General features: G+C 32.4%; 1 protein-coding gene across 1 annotated transcript; it reads right to left on the bottom strand.

Moving 5' to 3' along the window:
* Positions 1-6,366: 6,366 nt before the first annotated feature.
* On the bottom strand, positions 6,367-11,922 carry LOC149569563 (WRKY transcription factor 72A-like). Its single transcript, XM_089822236.1, has 7 exons — positions 11,767-11,922; positions 11,451-11,608; positions 10,652-10,744; positions 10,340-10,513; positions 9,125-9,595; positions 7,532-7,645; positions 6,367-7,383 (listed from the first exon to the last, which is right to left on the bottom strand). The coding sequence occupies exons 1-7, from the start codon at positions 11,783-11,785 to the stop codon at positions 6,508-6,510; spliced, it is 1,905 nt and encodes a 634-aa protein (XP_089678362.1). The 5' UTR covers positions 11,786-11,922; the 3' UTR covers positions 6,367-6,507.
* Between the last annotated feature and the right edge of the window lie 1,041 nt (positions 11,923-12,963).

Genomic DNA, 12,963 nt, shown 5'->3' with positions numbered 1-12,963 from the left:
TAAGCCACAAGTTAGCCTAGAAATATTAAAAATTAAATAAACCATTATATTAAATACATATTTAAGCCATAAGTTGGCTTGCAAAAAATTTAAATACAACCAAATTTAATGTCAATGTCGGCTCACACTAGAAATGATAGAAAACTTGGGAAAAGTTGGAACCAAGACATGACCGAGCATTAGAAAACCACTTCTAAGTATCAAAAACTTTCAAGTTAATACAATAGGTTAATACTCAGTTAATATTGCACCTTAGTTAACATGACAATTTAATACTCAGTTAACATGATAGGTTAATACTTGGTTAACATGACAAGTTAGTACTTGGTTAGCACTATAACCTAGCATCACCGAACTCCCAGTGTATGTCAAGTGCCTTTGATGACTTAGCACATCCAGGATCACCAAGCACCTCTTCTTTGATCGAGTAACACTCCAAGTACTCTAAAAAGAAACTACTAAGCATCCTTCCATTAACTCCAAAGTAGTCACCGAGCAAACCCATAATGTTCCTGCATGAGAATGTCTCTCTAAATACCAAAGGGAATTTCAGTGTTCAAGGAATCTCAAGAGAAAGAGGAAAGAACAAACATTTTGAGTCCAATAATGAAGCAAAGATCAAAATCTCCTGGTAAGTCCAAGGAAATTCATTGGAACTATAGAAAATCTAGACACTTCAAAAAGGAAGATGAAAATTATTTTTTTACAACCTTATCCACTCATGTAGGTGGAAATGTATGGTTTATAGACATAGGTGAATATTTCCACATGACTCCTAATAGAAATGGGTTTATTAAGTATGCAAATTTTGATGGTGGTAAGGTGTATGTGGGTTATAACTATTTTGTTGATATTGTTTAATGTGAAAGTGTTTATGTGAAATTATTGGTAGAATTAAACAATCTAATGGTGTCTTGGATATCCCAAAACTAGCAATAAATTATATATTTGTTAGCAAGATAATAGATGAGAGTGTGCATGTACAATTTTCTTAATAAGGTGAAATATGAAGAGAGGTGCTATTATGATAGAAAGAGGAGGAAGATTGAGTACATCCTACCATCTTGATGCATGTGTAATTGAGTCTAATACTACTTTTGATAAGATAGCAAATCAAAGTTTCCTATAGAGAAGATGATTTTATAACACTACAGACTCATTTATGAGTAATAAGGCTCTAGAAACAATTAAAAAATAAAAAATTGTTTGATTGTCTAAATGATTACGTTCTTGAATTTGATTTGTGTGATCATTTTATCTATGGTAAATAAAAATGGATTTAGTTTTATTCAACTTCTCATAAGTCTTCATGTATTTGGATCTAATTCATTTGGACATACTTGGTCAATTTGATTTTCCTTTTATTGGTAGATCAGTTTATTATGCTATTTTCTTTAATAACTTCATTGAAATAACATGAGCTTATTTTCTTAAGATTAAAATTTAACTTTTTAGTCATTTAATGATTTTAAAACAATGGTTTAATTGTAGTCTAGAAAGAAGATAATATGTTGAAGTACATATAATAAGAGTGAATATTTCTTCAATAATTTGGATACATTTTGTAAAGATTGTGGTATTAAGAGATAGAATATGACTTTGTACTCTTCAAAATAGAGTGGAGTTTCATAAATAATAAACATGGCATTGATGGAGAAAGTTTAGTGTATGATAAGTTGTGTTAGACCAAAAAAAAAAAATTGGGTAGAAGATGTAGTCATTATCTTCTATCTAATAAATAGGTCTCCTATTTGAGCTCTTTTAATAAAATTCCAATAGAATCATGGTAAGGCCACAAGACTTTACTTTGAGATTTTTTGGTTGTGAGGCATATGATCATGTTCCAAAGGAGAAGTGAACAAAAATAGATAACAACTTAGATGTTAATAGTATATTCATTAGATATTGTAAAGGTGTGAAAGGATACATGCCTTGACATCTTGATACAACAAATTATTCTATTCTATAAGTGTTATTTTAGATAGAAAAATCCTTCTTATGTTTCAATAGAGATAGATCAAATAAAAGAAAAGGAAAAGGTGATTGAAATTCCTTCTACATATAAGAAAGTTGAATAAGGGATCTTAGAAAGATACGAAGTTTAGCATAGGTCTACTTGAGTTGAAAATTAATGGAGGAAGAAGGGGAACTTCAACCTAAGTTTGTTTGGATGTCTACTAGACAAAGAAAACCATCTAAAAGGTATGGTTATTCTCATGATAATTCATGATACTATATCCTTTGAATTCTAATATTGATGAATTGAGCTATGTAGTAGAAGTTGTTTGTATGAATTATTCAGAGTCCTAGAGAATAGTGATGGAAGAGGAGATAGAAGCTATTAAGAGAAATGATACATGGGACATTGTACAATTTCCTAAGGTAAATAACATATTGGTCCTCAATCAGTGTTTGAAAAAAGGATGATATGTTATGATGGAAGCATTGAGAAATACAAAGAATAGTTGGTTGCAAAAGGTTACTTCAAAGTTGTAGAAGATGATTATAGTGAATCTTTTTCCCTTGCATATAAAATAAACTCCATTTATTTTTTCCTCCTATTACAAAAGCTTATAATCTAGAGACTAGACAAATAGATGTGAAAATAACTCTCATTCAAGGAGATTGGGAGGAACAAATTTATGTAACACAATTAGACCACTATGTTTTAAAAGGTATATGTCATTTGATTAGTAAGTTGGAGGAATCTTGGTATGATTTAAAATAGTGTCCTAGGATGTTGTACAATAAGTTTGATATATGTGTGTTAAGTTGCGGATTTGTGTAGTCTAAATATGACCATTCTACTTATTTAGAATCTGATGGTGATCATTTCCTAGTTATTGCCTTGTATGTGGATGATATGGGTTTTATTAGGAAAGGAAAATATTTTATTGCATAGTTAAAATATTGGCTCTTAGTGAAGTTAGAATTGAAATACCTTCATGGAAAAAGACACATTTTGGGTATGGAGATTACAAGAGATAGAGAAATTAGAAAGCATTGGGTAGGCCAAAGTAAGTATTTTTTTTACTATATTGAAAAGGTCCAATATGCAGGGTTATAGACTATTGTGTGTTCCTACTACAATGGGAATGAATCTTACTAGTTCACAATGTCTTATATCCCCATAAAAGATGTAAGATATGTGTCTAGTACCATACTAGTGTATGTTCTTGGAAGGTTTTTGTATGTTATGGTTTATACAAGACTAGACATTTCCCATGTAGTTGGAGTTTTCCCCCATTACATGTCAAATCCATGAAGAGAATATTGGGGTGTAGTAAAAATAGTCTTTAAATAATTATTTGACATGTCATAGTAATCTATATATTTTCATAAAACTAGAAATGAGAATTCCTTAGATATTAGAGGTTATGTAAATTTAGACCATGCTAGATATCTTCATAGAAGGATATCCACTTGTTCATATGTGTTTACATTATTTTGTGGTATAATAAATTGGATGAGTAGGTGACAAGATATGTTCACATGGTCCACTATAGAGGTAGTGAATATAGAAGTCACCCATGCATTCAAGGATGCCATTGGTTCAAAGGATTGTGTTTGTTTATGTAATTCAAAGAGCACACAAAGAAAATTCACAGTACCAACTAGAGTGCAATGTTCCTAGTGTAAAACACAACTCTTCAAGTTAAACCAAGGACATTGATGTGCAATGTCACTTTTTAAGACATATAATTGAGGATGGCAAGGTATAGTTGGAGAAGGTAGAAACTTTGGTAGTTGTTGTTAATTTATTAACTAAGCCTTTGAGTAGAAAGAAGTTTAGATTTTGTTTAAATTCGATGGGACTTTCAACCTCTACCAATTTAGTCCATGATAGTATGGATCTCTTGACTCTTGCAAGGTATTTGACAAGTGAGATAACATTAAGAAACATGTCTCAATGATAATTTTTTTGTAGATGGTTCCAAATATATAATTAGCATTTTCTAGATGTTGTTGCATTAGAAAATGTAAAAATAGTTGTCAAATGATGTGATGTCCATAGTATAATATAGGAGGTCCATGTTTAGATATTAGATGGTGCATTTCATAACAACAACATGGGTCAAAAAATAGTGGATAAGACATTGGATGTGAGAGACTAATTTTAACCTAGTTCATGTTTGGACTAGGGTAACACATGTCAAGGAGATTTTATACATGGTATTCTAAAACAACAAGTGGTTTCCATGTTTTGAGAAGCTTATACAATGAAGGCTTGGAGAAGAGTTTGAGCTCATTGAGTTTTGCTTGCAAGATTGGGTGGGAGAAAGATACTAGTGAAGTTCCTCCAAGATTGTGTTAAGGTGATACTATTTTAAAACTTTAATTGCAAGTGTTCTATAATCTCATGTTGATTTGATAATATTTTAAGTTGGTTTTAGAGTATGGGGTTTTTCTTCCATTAAGGTTTCCCCTACAATAAACCCCATATCAAGTGCTTTATGATAGGTTGCACGTATGCTATTGTTTCTCTCTTCAAATTCTTATAATAGCTAGGTTGAAATTTGCATATTCTTCTTCTCAATATTATCTTAGTAAGTATTTCCACACATATTTTCTTCCTTAGGAGAATGATAGAACATTCTCAATTGTATTAGTTAATAAAGGTCAATTGATGTGACACTTTTCAAAAAAAAAAAAAATTCAACAAGATCATGCATCTTACACAATTAAAAAAAAATTATTCCAAAGAAACATATCACATGCCAAAATTACCAATCAAAATCTTGTTCAATAACCACAATGTCTACAACAAGATTGTATAACTGATTACAATTTTTAAACATTTTTCAAACCTACACTAATATTTCTCTAAATCTGTGATATGAATTCATCTCTCAAATATTATTTTCTTTGATCCCCTACCCATACTTTATTTGTAAAGCATTTACAACTAAATTTGTCATTCTAGATTGATATTAATTTCGCGGCATTCTCTTCTAAGAATATTTAATTTGTTTTTCTATTAGAAAAACGAAATTATACAAAGAATGCAAACTGAATCAATGAGTTAGGTGGTGGGTATACAGACCTTTCTACACAAGAGCTCGTTTTCCACAAGAACTAAATGAAATCCCAAGCAAAGGGAGAGGTTTCATCTTTCCTTGCAAGTCTTTCCCTCGAGCAGTCCTTAGGTGATTGTGCTATTGACATAATAATCAATGGTGGGGCCATTTCCATCATTTTAAGTGTTTATTTCGAAATTACTTTCTCCGATCGAAGAAAGATATGAGATGTCTCATTTAAATCATGAATACACCCTTGAACTACTATCATCCACAGAATACATGCGACCCACAGAATTTCCACTTTGTTTGAATACTGAAGACTCCCTGGATTCCTCAAGTGTGAACAGGTACCAGACCAGAAATTTCCTTATTCATTGTTGAGGTAGGAAAGCAAGAAATTTAATTTGGACCCATTTCTCCACACCAATTGTAAAAGGCCAAGTGCCAGCTAATTTGCCAATGACACCAAGTTTCGTAACAGATTGCTCTCTTTATTCAAATTTATAGTAGTTCTTCTAATTCAATCCTCCATTTCTGATTCGGTCAAGGAAGTATAGCCTAGAAATCAAGGAACTCCTTTCAAATTTGCTCCTCAGCGGACTTGTCTTGTTAAAAAATAATTTACTAAGTAGAGGAAGTTTCTTCCCAGTACACATTCATGTTTCAACTTTTTCTACACTTTTAAATCTCTTGGACTCCTTTATCTTTTGTGCAATTATTCTATAAAGTAGCTTTGCTATTTATATATATCTAAAATATTTGGTTTGATGTTGAGCTGTTTCTTCCAAATGAACAAATCTCATGATGTTGACAAGAATCAATAAAGACAGAAGGCAATCACCTTCATTTTGATTCTAATTGTCCAATAAAAGATTTATCTATTCATAAAAATAAAAATTATCTATTCATATAACATTAAAAAAGCCATATTAGCAAGAAATTTTTTAAGATCACAAATGATTTTAAAAGTAAAATTTCAGATATGTTCGATTTCTTTTGAAAGATTTTAATTGAAAAATCAATAAAAACAAAATAAACAAGTTACTCTGAGTAATCAATCATGACATAAACAACTGAAAAGATTCTACTGATTTAAAATTTATAGAAAAAATTCAGATATCATGTGAAAGAAAACACAAAATCATGGCATCGTGATATTTTTCTGCTACAGTGCTGAAACATATATTACTAAGCCTCAAATTAATTATCAAACTTAAAATATACTAATTTGAAAGAGCCTGTTTCTTAATTGATGCTTAGCTCTCTAACAGTTGTTCCTTCTTTCAACTACACTGTGGGTGGGCATTTCTCTTATATACATGTTTTAATAATTCAAATACAAACATTAGAATCTTCAACTGAATAGTTTCTTTTATTTGGGTTGATGAAAATCCCAAAAGTTAACATTAATTACAGTATATGTTTCAGCAATCCTTTTCTATACATGTGATGAAAACTTTCATGTTTAATTACAGCATCTATCTTTTCAAGATGGAGAGAGAACGTTAGCTGGAGGAATTCCAGCAGCTCTCAAAGCATCTGGATCTATTGCATTTTCTCCCCATTTCCTTTGATCAGAAGTTGGTGGCATATTATTTGCTCCAGCAGATTGATTGCCTTGACTAATAATGGAGGCAATGGCATTTACAACAGCAGCTGTAAAGCTAGGATCTGAGGTAATGGCAGAAGTTGTTGCATTGACATTTTCCACAAGAAACTGCTGAGTTGATGAAGTTGCAATGGTGTTTCTTTTAGCCATAACGTTCTGAATCAATGCCTGACAGGAGTATCTTGAGAGAGCTGCATGAATGGCTCTTGCAACTGGATTGCTAAGAGATGGATCAAGTAAATTATGGAGCTTAGGGTTTTCATGGTCTTGGCTTATTGTAGAGGTTGATAGATTAGGCCTGCTGTATGGATGAGGTTGGTCATGGTAGAGATTAGTGGCGTTCCAGGGATTGGAACCAGAGACATCAGAGTGAAGTGGGGTGGTGTTATGGTGAGAACTTGAAGGAAATGAAAGCAGGTTGGATCCAGAAGATGGGTATGGAAATGTGTGTGGGAAAGATGAAGTTGAGGGATTTAATTGTGATGTGGGAGGTTTTGTAAGGTCTAGTGTGATTGTTGGAAAGGAAGAAGAGCTGCTAATGGTGGGATTCAAAGCAAAGAACTGGCTGATTCTAGACAAGTAGGGATTATTTGACTTGGTTGCTTCAAAGCTTGAGGTGGAACCAGAAACAAACATGGCAGCTGCTGCTGATGTGGTGGAAGCCATGGCAGTAGCAGACACAGGAAGTGGATGGTTATGGCTTCCTTCGTATGTTGTGACCAGTATAGCCAGGTCTTCTGGACATCTTTGTACCTGCTCCACAATGCAAATCTTAAATTTAAAAACATATTTTTCAACAGTTTTAGGTAAAAAAATTTACAGATACATTTGTTTGAATTTTTTATGAGTTTTATATAAAGAGTAAAGGAATAATGGATGAGTCTAGGTGAAGAATGTTTACCTGCTTTCTGACCGGGCATCCAGGAAAAACAGTACAGCGGAAGTATGCTCTAGGACAGGGATTGCCCTTAGCTATCTTTTGCCCATACTTTCTCCACTGACAGCCATCACTCATCTGAAACATTAACCAATAATCTTATTAGCAATCTTTTTTTTTTTACTACATGGCATTGACTTATAAAGTTATAACCTTGGAAAAATAAAATCATGGGTAATGTGTCGGAAAGAAAAAGTTAGATTTGAACCAACGATAGGCTGGTCTTATAGAATTCAGTAATTCAGTGGAAAAATTCAATAGCAACAAATGGAGGGTCTTATTTTTCTGTTATAATTGGTTCATGAGCGAACAATAGAGCACTAGTAAAACTAGGTTAAAGCACCTAAGAATTTCTACATAATTACTTAAGTGGGGTTTAGGAAATAAGGCGCATTGGAACCAAGGATAAGTTGGTCCCGGAAGATTGAAAGCTCAACGGTAGAGCACTCTTATAACAAATGGAATGTTCCATTTTTATATTCTCATGTAGGTCTATGAGAAACTCAATATGGTTTTAGATCAAAGTGTGAATAGACTAGCAACCTCAAGCATTTTATAAAATAACATAAAATAGACTTTTTGAAATATACCGCATATAAATCAAAGATGGACTGATGGTATAAGCAATTAGGAGATATTTTCTATAGAAAGTCAAATAATAATAAGAGATTTGAATTTTTCAATTTCTGTACATATATCTATGTCTCATGATTATTGATGAATAAGAACCTATCTTTGATAAAAATAAATGATAAATTTTGCACCAGTACCATCAGTTCCCTTCCATTCATTCTCTTGAAAAATAGATTTTTTCTTAGTATTATTGAGAAAACATTGTCCTATAAAGTCAGTGGTTGTATAGTAGAACAATCTAATTTCAAATAAAAGTTCTTAGATTCTTGCCCTAGCTAGAGCATTAAAAATTCTATAAATTTAATGATTAGTTAAACACATAGGTTGCATTCAGCTAACCTAGTATATGATGTGAAAAAAATGTCTCCTCTATCTCAAATGTCTCCTCTATCAGGTGTACATTATTTAACTTCATTAATATTCTTTTAAGACTGTAGGCTTCTGCTACAGTCAACAACAAACAACCATGTAACATAAAAAAAAATTTCTCCATATTTTTTAATTTCGACATTTGACCATATCTATCCGTTATTTGAAATTGAGTGTTATATGATACTTTTGAACCTTAATTAATTATTAAGTACGGTCAAATAAGCAATCAGAGGAGTTCAAAGTCTTAGTGAAAGCTTTTATATCCTAATCCTAAAGAACGATGAGATATATTTCGGTAGCTGATGAAAAACAATTTGAATAGGACAACTATATTCAATCCAGAGTTTTTTTGGTCAAAACTATTTATTGGCGTATTCTAATCTCATACCAAAGAAGTTGAAATATTGGCCAAGAGCTTCCCAAGTCCTATCAGACATGAAAGAAGGTCATGGGAACTCATTGAATTATAAAACGCCCACATTTCAAAGAAACTACTAATATTCCAAAACACACAATCTTCAAAGAAATGTGGGAAAGAAAGACATTTCTTACCGTTGCAGCCTCACATCTGACACGTACAGAAACCCTGACTTTTCTTGGAGGTACTGGACCTTCTGAAGTTTCTCCTGCCTCGTGTAAACTCTTCATTGTTTTATTTGATTGAAGATGATCCATCACTTCCTCCTTTACTCTAGAACTGCCTTCAGAGCCGCTATGAGTATGGAATTGCTGTCCCTTTCCTGAAGCATTCATAGAATCGGATTTCATCAAATCACTGTCTGATTTAACTGGGCTGCTAGTTGGACAAGTGCCCAACTCATTAGTTTCTTCACTCGTTTCTTCATCCCCGAGAGATAAACTCAAGTTAAAGCCTTTGAGGTGTTCTTGAGATCCTACTGTTTGTTTCCCTATCTGTTTTCCACTTTCTCCACCTGTAGAATCCTCAGTTGTTTTTTTGGGTGAAGGATTCGTTCCAAGGGAAAGAGATACAAGCTCTGATTCTTCTTCCCAGTTTGTGCACCCCTGAATACAATGATGTAGGAATGTTCAATAATTGCTTTCAATTGCACAATTCTCTTTGATTTTTAAGTACACAAATTTTAGATGGTAAATTGTATTTAAGATCTCTATATCATAATAATTGTAATTCATTCATGGCCAATTAATCTAATTATTATTTTATTCAATTAAATTTTTATAATTTTTATAATTATAAAATATTTTATGTACAATATCACAAATTGATTTTCTTATTAATTGATAAGTTTAAGGGATTTTCTAATTAATTGTTTACAAGGCACAATACTTGTTGAAGATTTTGCTAATAGAATTACATGGAAGTAGGTTTATGCATGCTGAAGCTGTAATAATGGGATGGGTGACCTTCTAGGAAGTCCATAAACATCACCTAAATGTAATGAGTGCTAGGTTTTCCATTAATTCTAATGAAAATGGATTATTATAAGCTACTACTCATGAAACATAAGTTCATGAATTTGACACAAAAAAATATAGAATTGAATCCTGATGACAATATCACAAAAGACATGTTTAATTTTACAATTTATGTGTACATCTCTTTCTAATGATTTGAAATTTCAAGTTATGTACTGATCTAAAGGTAGATTCCTATGTGAACTATTCTTGTTTGTGATAAATGTTTTCTAGTAATAGTACTAATGAAATATGGGTTAACAAAAAAATTAAAGAAAAAACACATCACCAAGCATGGAATAATAACTGATATTGGATTCTGTGGCTGCTCACTTTTAGAGTCTCTCCTGCCTGTGCAATGTTTTCTTTTTGTTGTTTCTGCTGATGCATAACTCTCGCGATGTGCATCTGGAGATTTTGATAATTGTTCATTATCTGAGTCAAAGCCGATTTCAATCTCTTGTTTTCCTCTTTCATCCACCCCACCTCTGTATGCAATGTGTCAAGCTGTTTACACATCATGCCAGAGATAATTTTACTATCATGCAAGAGATAATTTTACTAGTTAAGTTCATTACATATAAAAGTTGTTTATTTCTAGCCAGAAATAGAAAACAAAAGAATAGAGAACAGATTGATCATTGCCTGACTTCTCACAATAGGTTTCTCTGGCAAGTTGCAATCTCTTACAGTTAACAATTTGTCCTTCTGTGAATTCATATTCAATTCAGTTTTCATCTGCACATCCACATGATATTTCAAAAATCAATACAACGTTTTGGTTTCATAACCATGCAGACTGTTGTGTAACTGAACAAATATACATCTTTCATATTTGTATAGTTTATACTATTCACAATCAGATTATGTTAGCGATTTCCTTTGATCTTCTGTTAGAGTCTATTTCGTTATCTATCATCAGAATGAATAAGTAAAAGAAAATTAATAATAGATCGTGAAAAGTAATCCAAAACATTACTATGAAAACTTCTTACATGAAAACGTAAACCTAACACTTTATGTTTGATACAAATAAAAGACAAGAAAGAAAGTATGTCTAAAAACAGTTGGGTTACTCAAAACGTCCACCAATGAACAATAAGAGCTTGTATTTAGTCATGTCATAATGGGAATCAGATTATCCATAGTAAGGAGACAAAGTGTTTTATTTCTTGGTAGTAAACCCATAAACCCATCAAATTCATATACAAAATTATGTACATATAATTACAGAAAAGGTAATCAACCAAGCAGAGAACTATTCATAAATCCTGTTAAAATAGTTGTTCACCAAGCAATTTGTCTTTCCATTAAGCTACTCGAAAACATTCAATTACTCATCACTAAGAAAACCACAGATAATAGACAAAAAAATCCTAATATAAATATATCAACAATACCCAATTCCAAAACAAGCCAAATCTATGAAATTTTTTAACCATACCTTATATCGCTCATCAAAAGAAGATTTGTTATGATTATGAATCCCCTGATCAATCTCTGTGGCCTTCTCTTCACCAGAAGAGTTATTTCCTTTTAGTCGACTAGAGAAATCAATCTCCATACTCGTACAAATCTTATCCTCTTGATCCTTATTCCTCTCTGAATTAAAAAGTGAGCGTTATTCTTATTATCAGCAACACAGACGCCTTTTCAACAATCCAAGCCTTCTTTCATGAGCAGATGAATTCACACCTTCCAACTTAATAACAATGGAAAATCCTAAGAAAAACAGAAAAGAAAAGTTTCAAACCAAAAACCTGTGAAAGCATCGGTCATTGTAGTCGGAACACAATCTTATAAACAGCAGCTGTCAGAGAAAAATAATGGTTGTTGTACTATCAGCGGGAAAATAATCTGAAACTGCTTTGTTTGCAAAGCGAAAAAGGAATGAATATTAGGTTTTGAAAATCCATTGGGTGTATAAATTCAACGCTCTGGCATGTTATTGGAGAGAGAAACAAAGAGACGTTTGTTCTTGGAATTTGCAGGTTTCAACTTTGCTGATTCATTTCGCAAGAGTTTTATGCGTGCAAGACAACATATGAAATTTGTGCAAATTCGTCTTCTTGTGCCGAATTGGAAAGCCGGAGCGGCCCGTCAACACGGGTTAGGAAATATTTAATTAAATTCTAGTTATGTCGGTCTCTCATAACTACCACGAACATACCTAGTTATATCTATCTAGCCTTCGACGTATTTGCTAAGGTCATCTGATGATATCTCTTTTAGGTCAACACACCTCTTTCACCTCTTTACTTTCAACCTTCCTCTCCATCGAGGAAAGATCCATAATGCCCTTTGTTTGAGATTTTGTAAACATTAAAGACATGCTAACTTCTCAACCTTTTCTTCAGGTTGATTTGAGCCAGCTTGAGAGGATGCATATCTATAGTACAAATCAACATAAGTATATATAATAATAGCTTTGGGTTGATGTATGTTATTATTAAACATGTTTTTTGAGTCATGGAGCGAATATAGAATAAATAGTTAAATTTAGATGAAAGGGAGAAATTCAGAAGCTATGAGACCACCAAAAATGAGAGAAGAGAAGGTTCTTATTGAAAAAGCTTTTGGGGAATAAAAAATGGTTTCTCTTCCTCAATAAAATTACTTGTAAAGAAGAGAAGGGTTTCGAAAAGAACTCCAAACCTTCAACTATATAGAAACTCCAACTTGGAAACTATAAAAGCCAAGAATTTAAAGACTAACAAACTATATTGGTAGGACCCCCTTGAGCTAAGACATAGTTAGTCAAGGAAAGAGGAAATAGCCTTGAATAAACTATTCAATTGTGAAAGGCACCATGAAACCTTTTACAAGTGAAACCAATATGAACTAGCGAGTTCATAGAAATAAAGAGGGGCAGCAAAGTGCCAACTAATTTTCCTAAGGTTAAACATTACATTTTAAAAGAAATATAGCTTAGTTTTATTGTTGAATATTGAATGTTG

This window comes from Cupressus sempervirens, chromosome 3 (assembly GCF_028749045.1).
Source record: "Cupressus sempervirens isolate cs-2001-9-10 chromosome 3, ASM2874904v1, whole genome shotgun sequence".
Taxonomy (NCBI): Eukaryota; Viridiplantae; Streptophyta; class Pinopsida; order Cupressales; family Cupressaceae; genus Cupressus; species Cupressus sempervirens.
The sequence above is the reverse complement of the archived record's forward strand: the minus strand, read 5'-3'. Positions and strand labels throughout refer to the sequence as shown.

Bases quoted from the DNA above. Each gene is read 5' to 3' on its own strand.
- LOC149569563 (XM_089822236.1), bottom strand. The intron at 9,596-10,339 runs GTGAGCAGCCAC...CATTGTATTCAG, and splicing joins AGGCAGGAGAGACTCTAAAA to GGGTGCACAAACTGGGAAGA. The intron at 7,646-9,124 runs GTAAGAAATGTC...TTAATGTTTCAG, and splicing joins TCAGATGTGAGGCTGCAACG to ATGAGTGATGGCTGTCAGTG.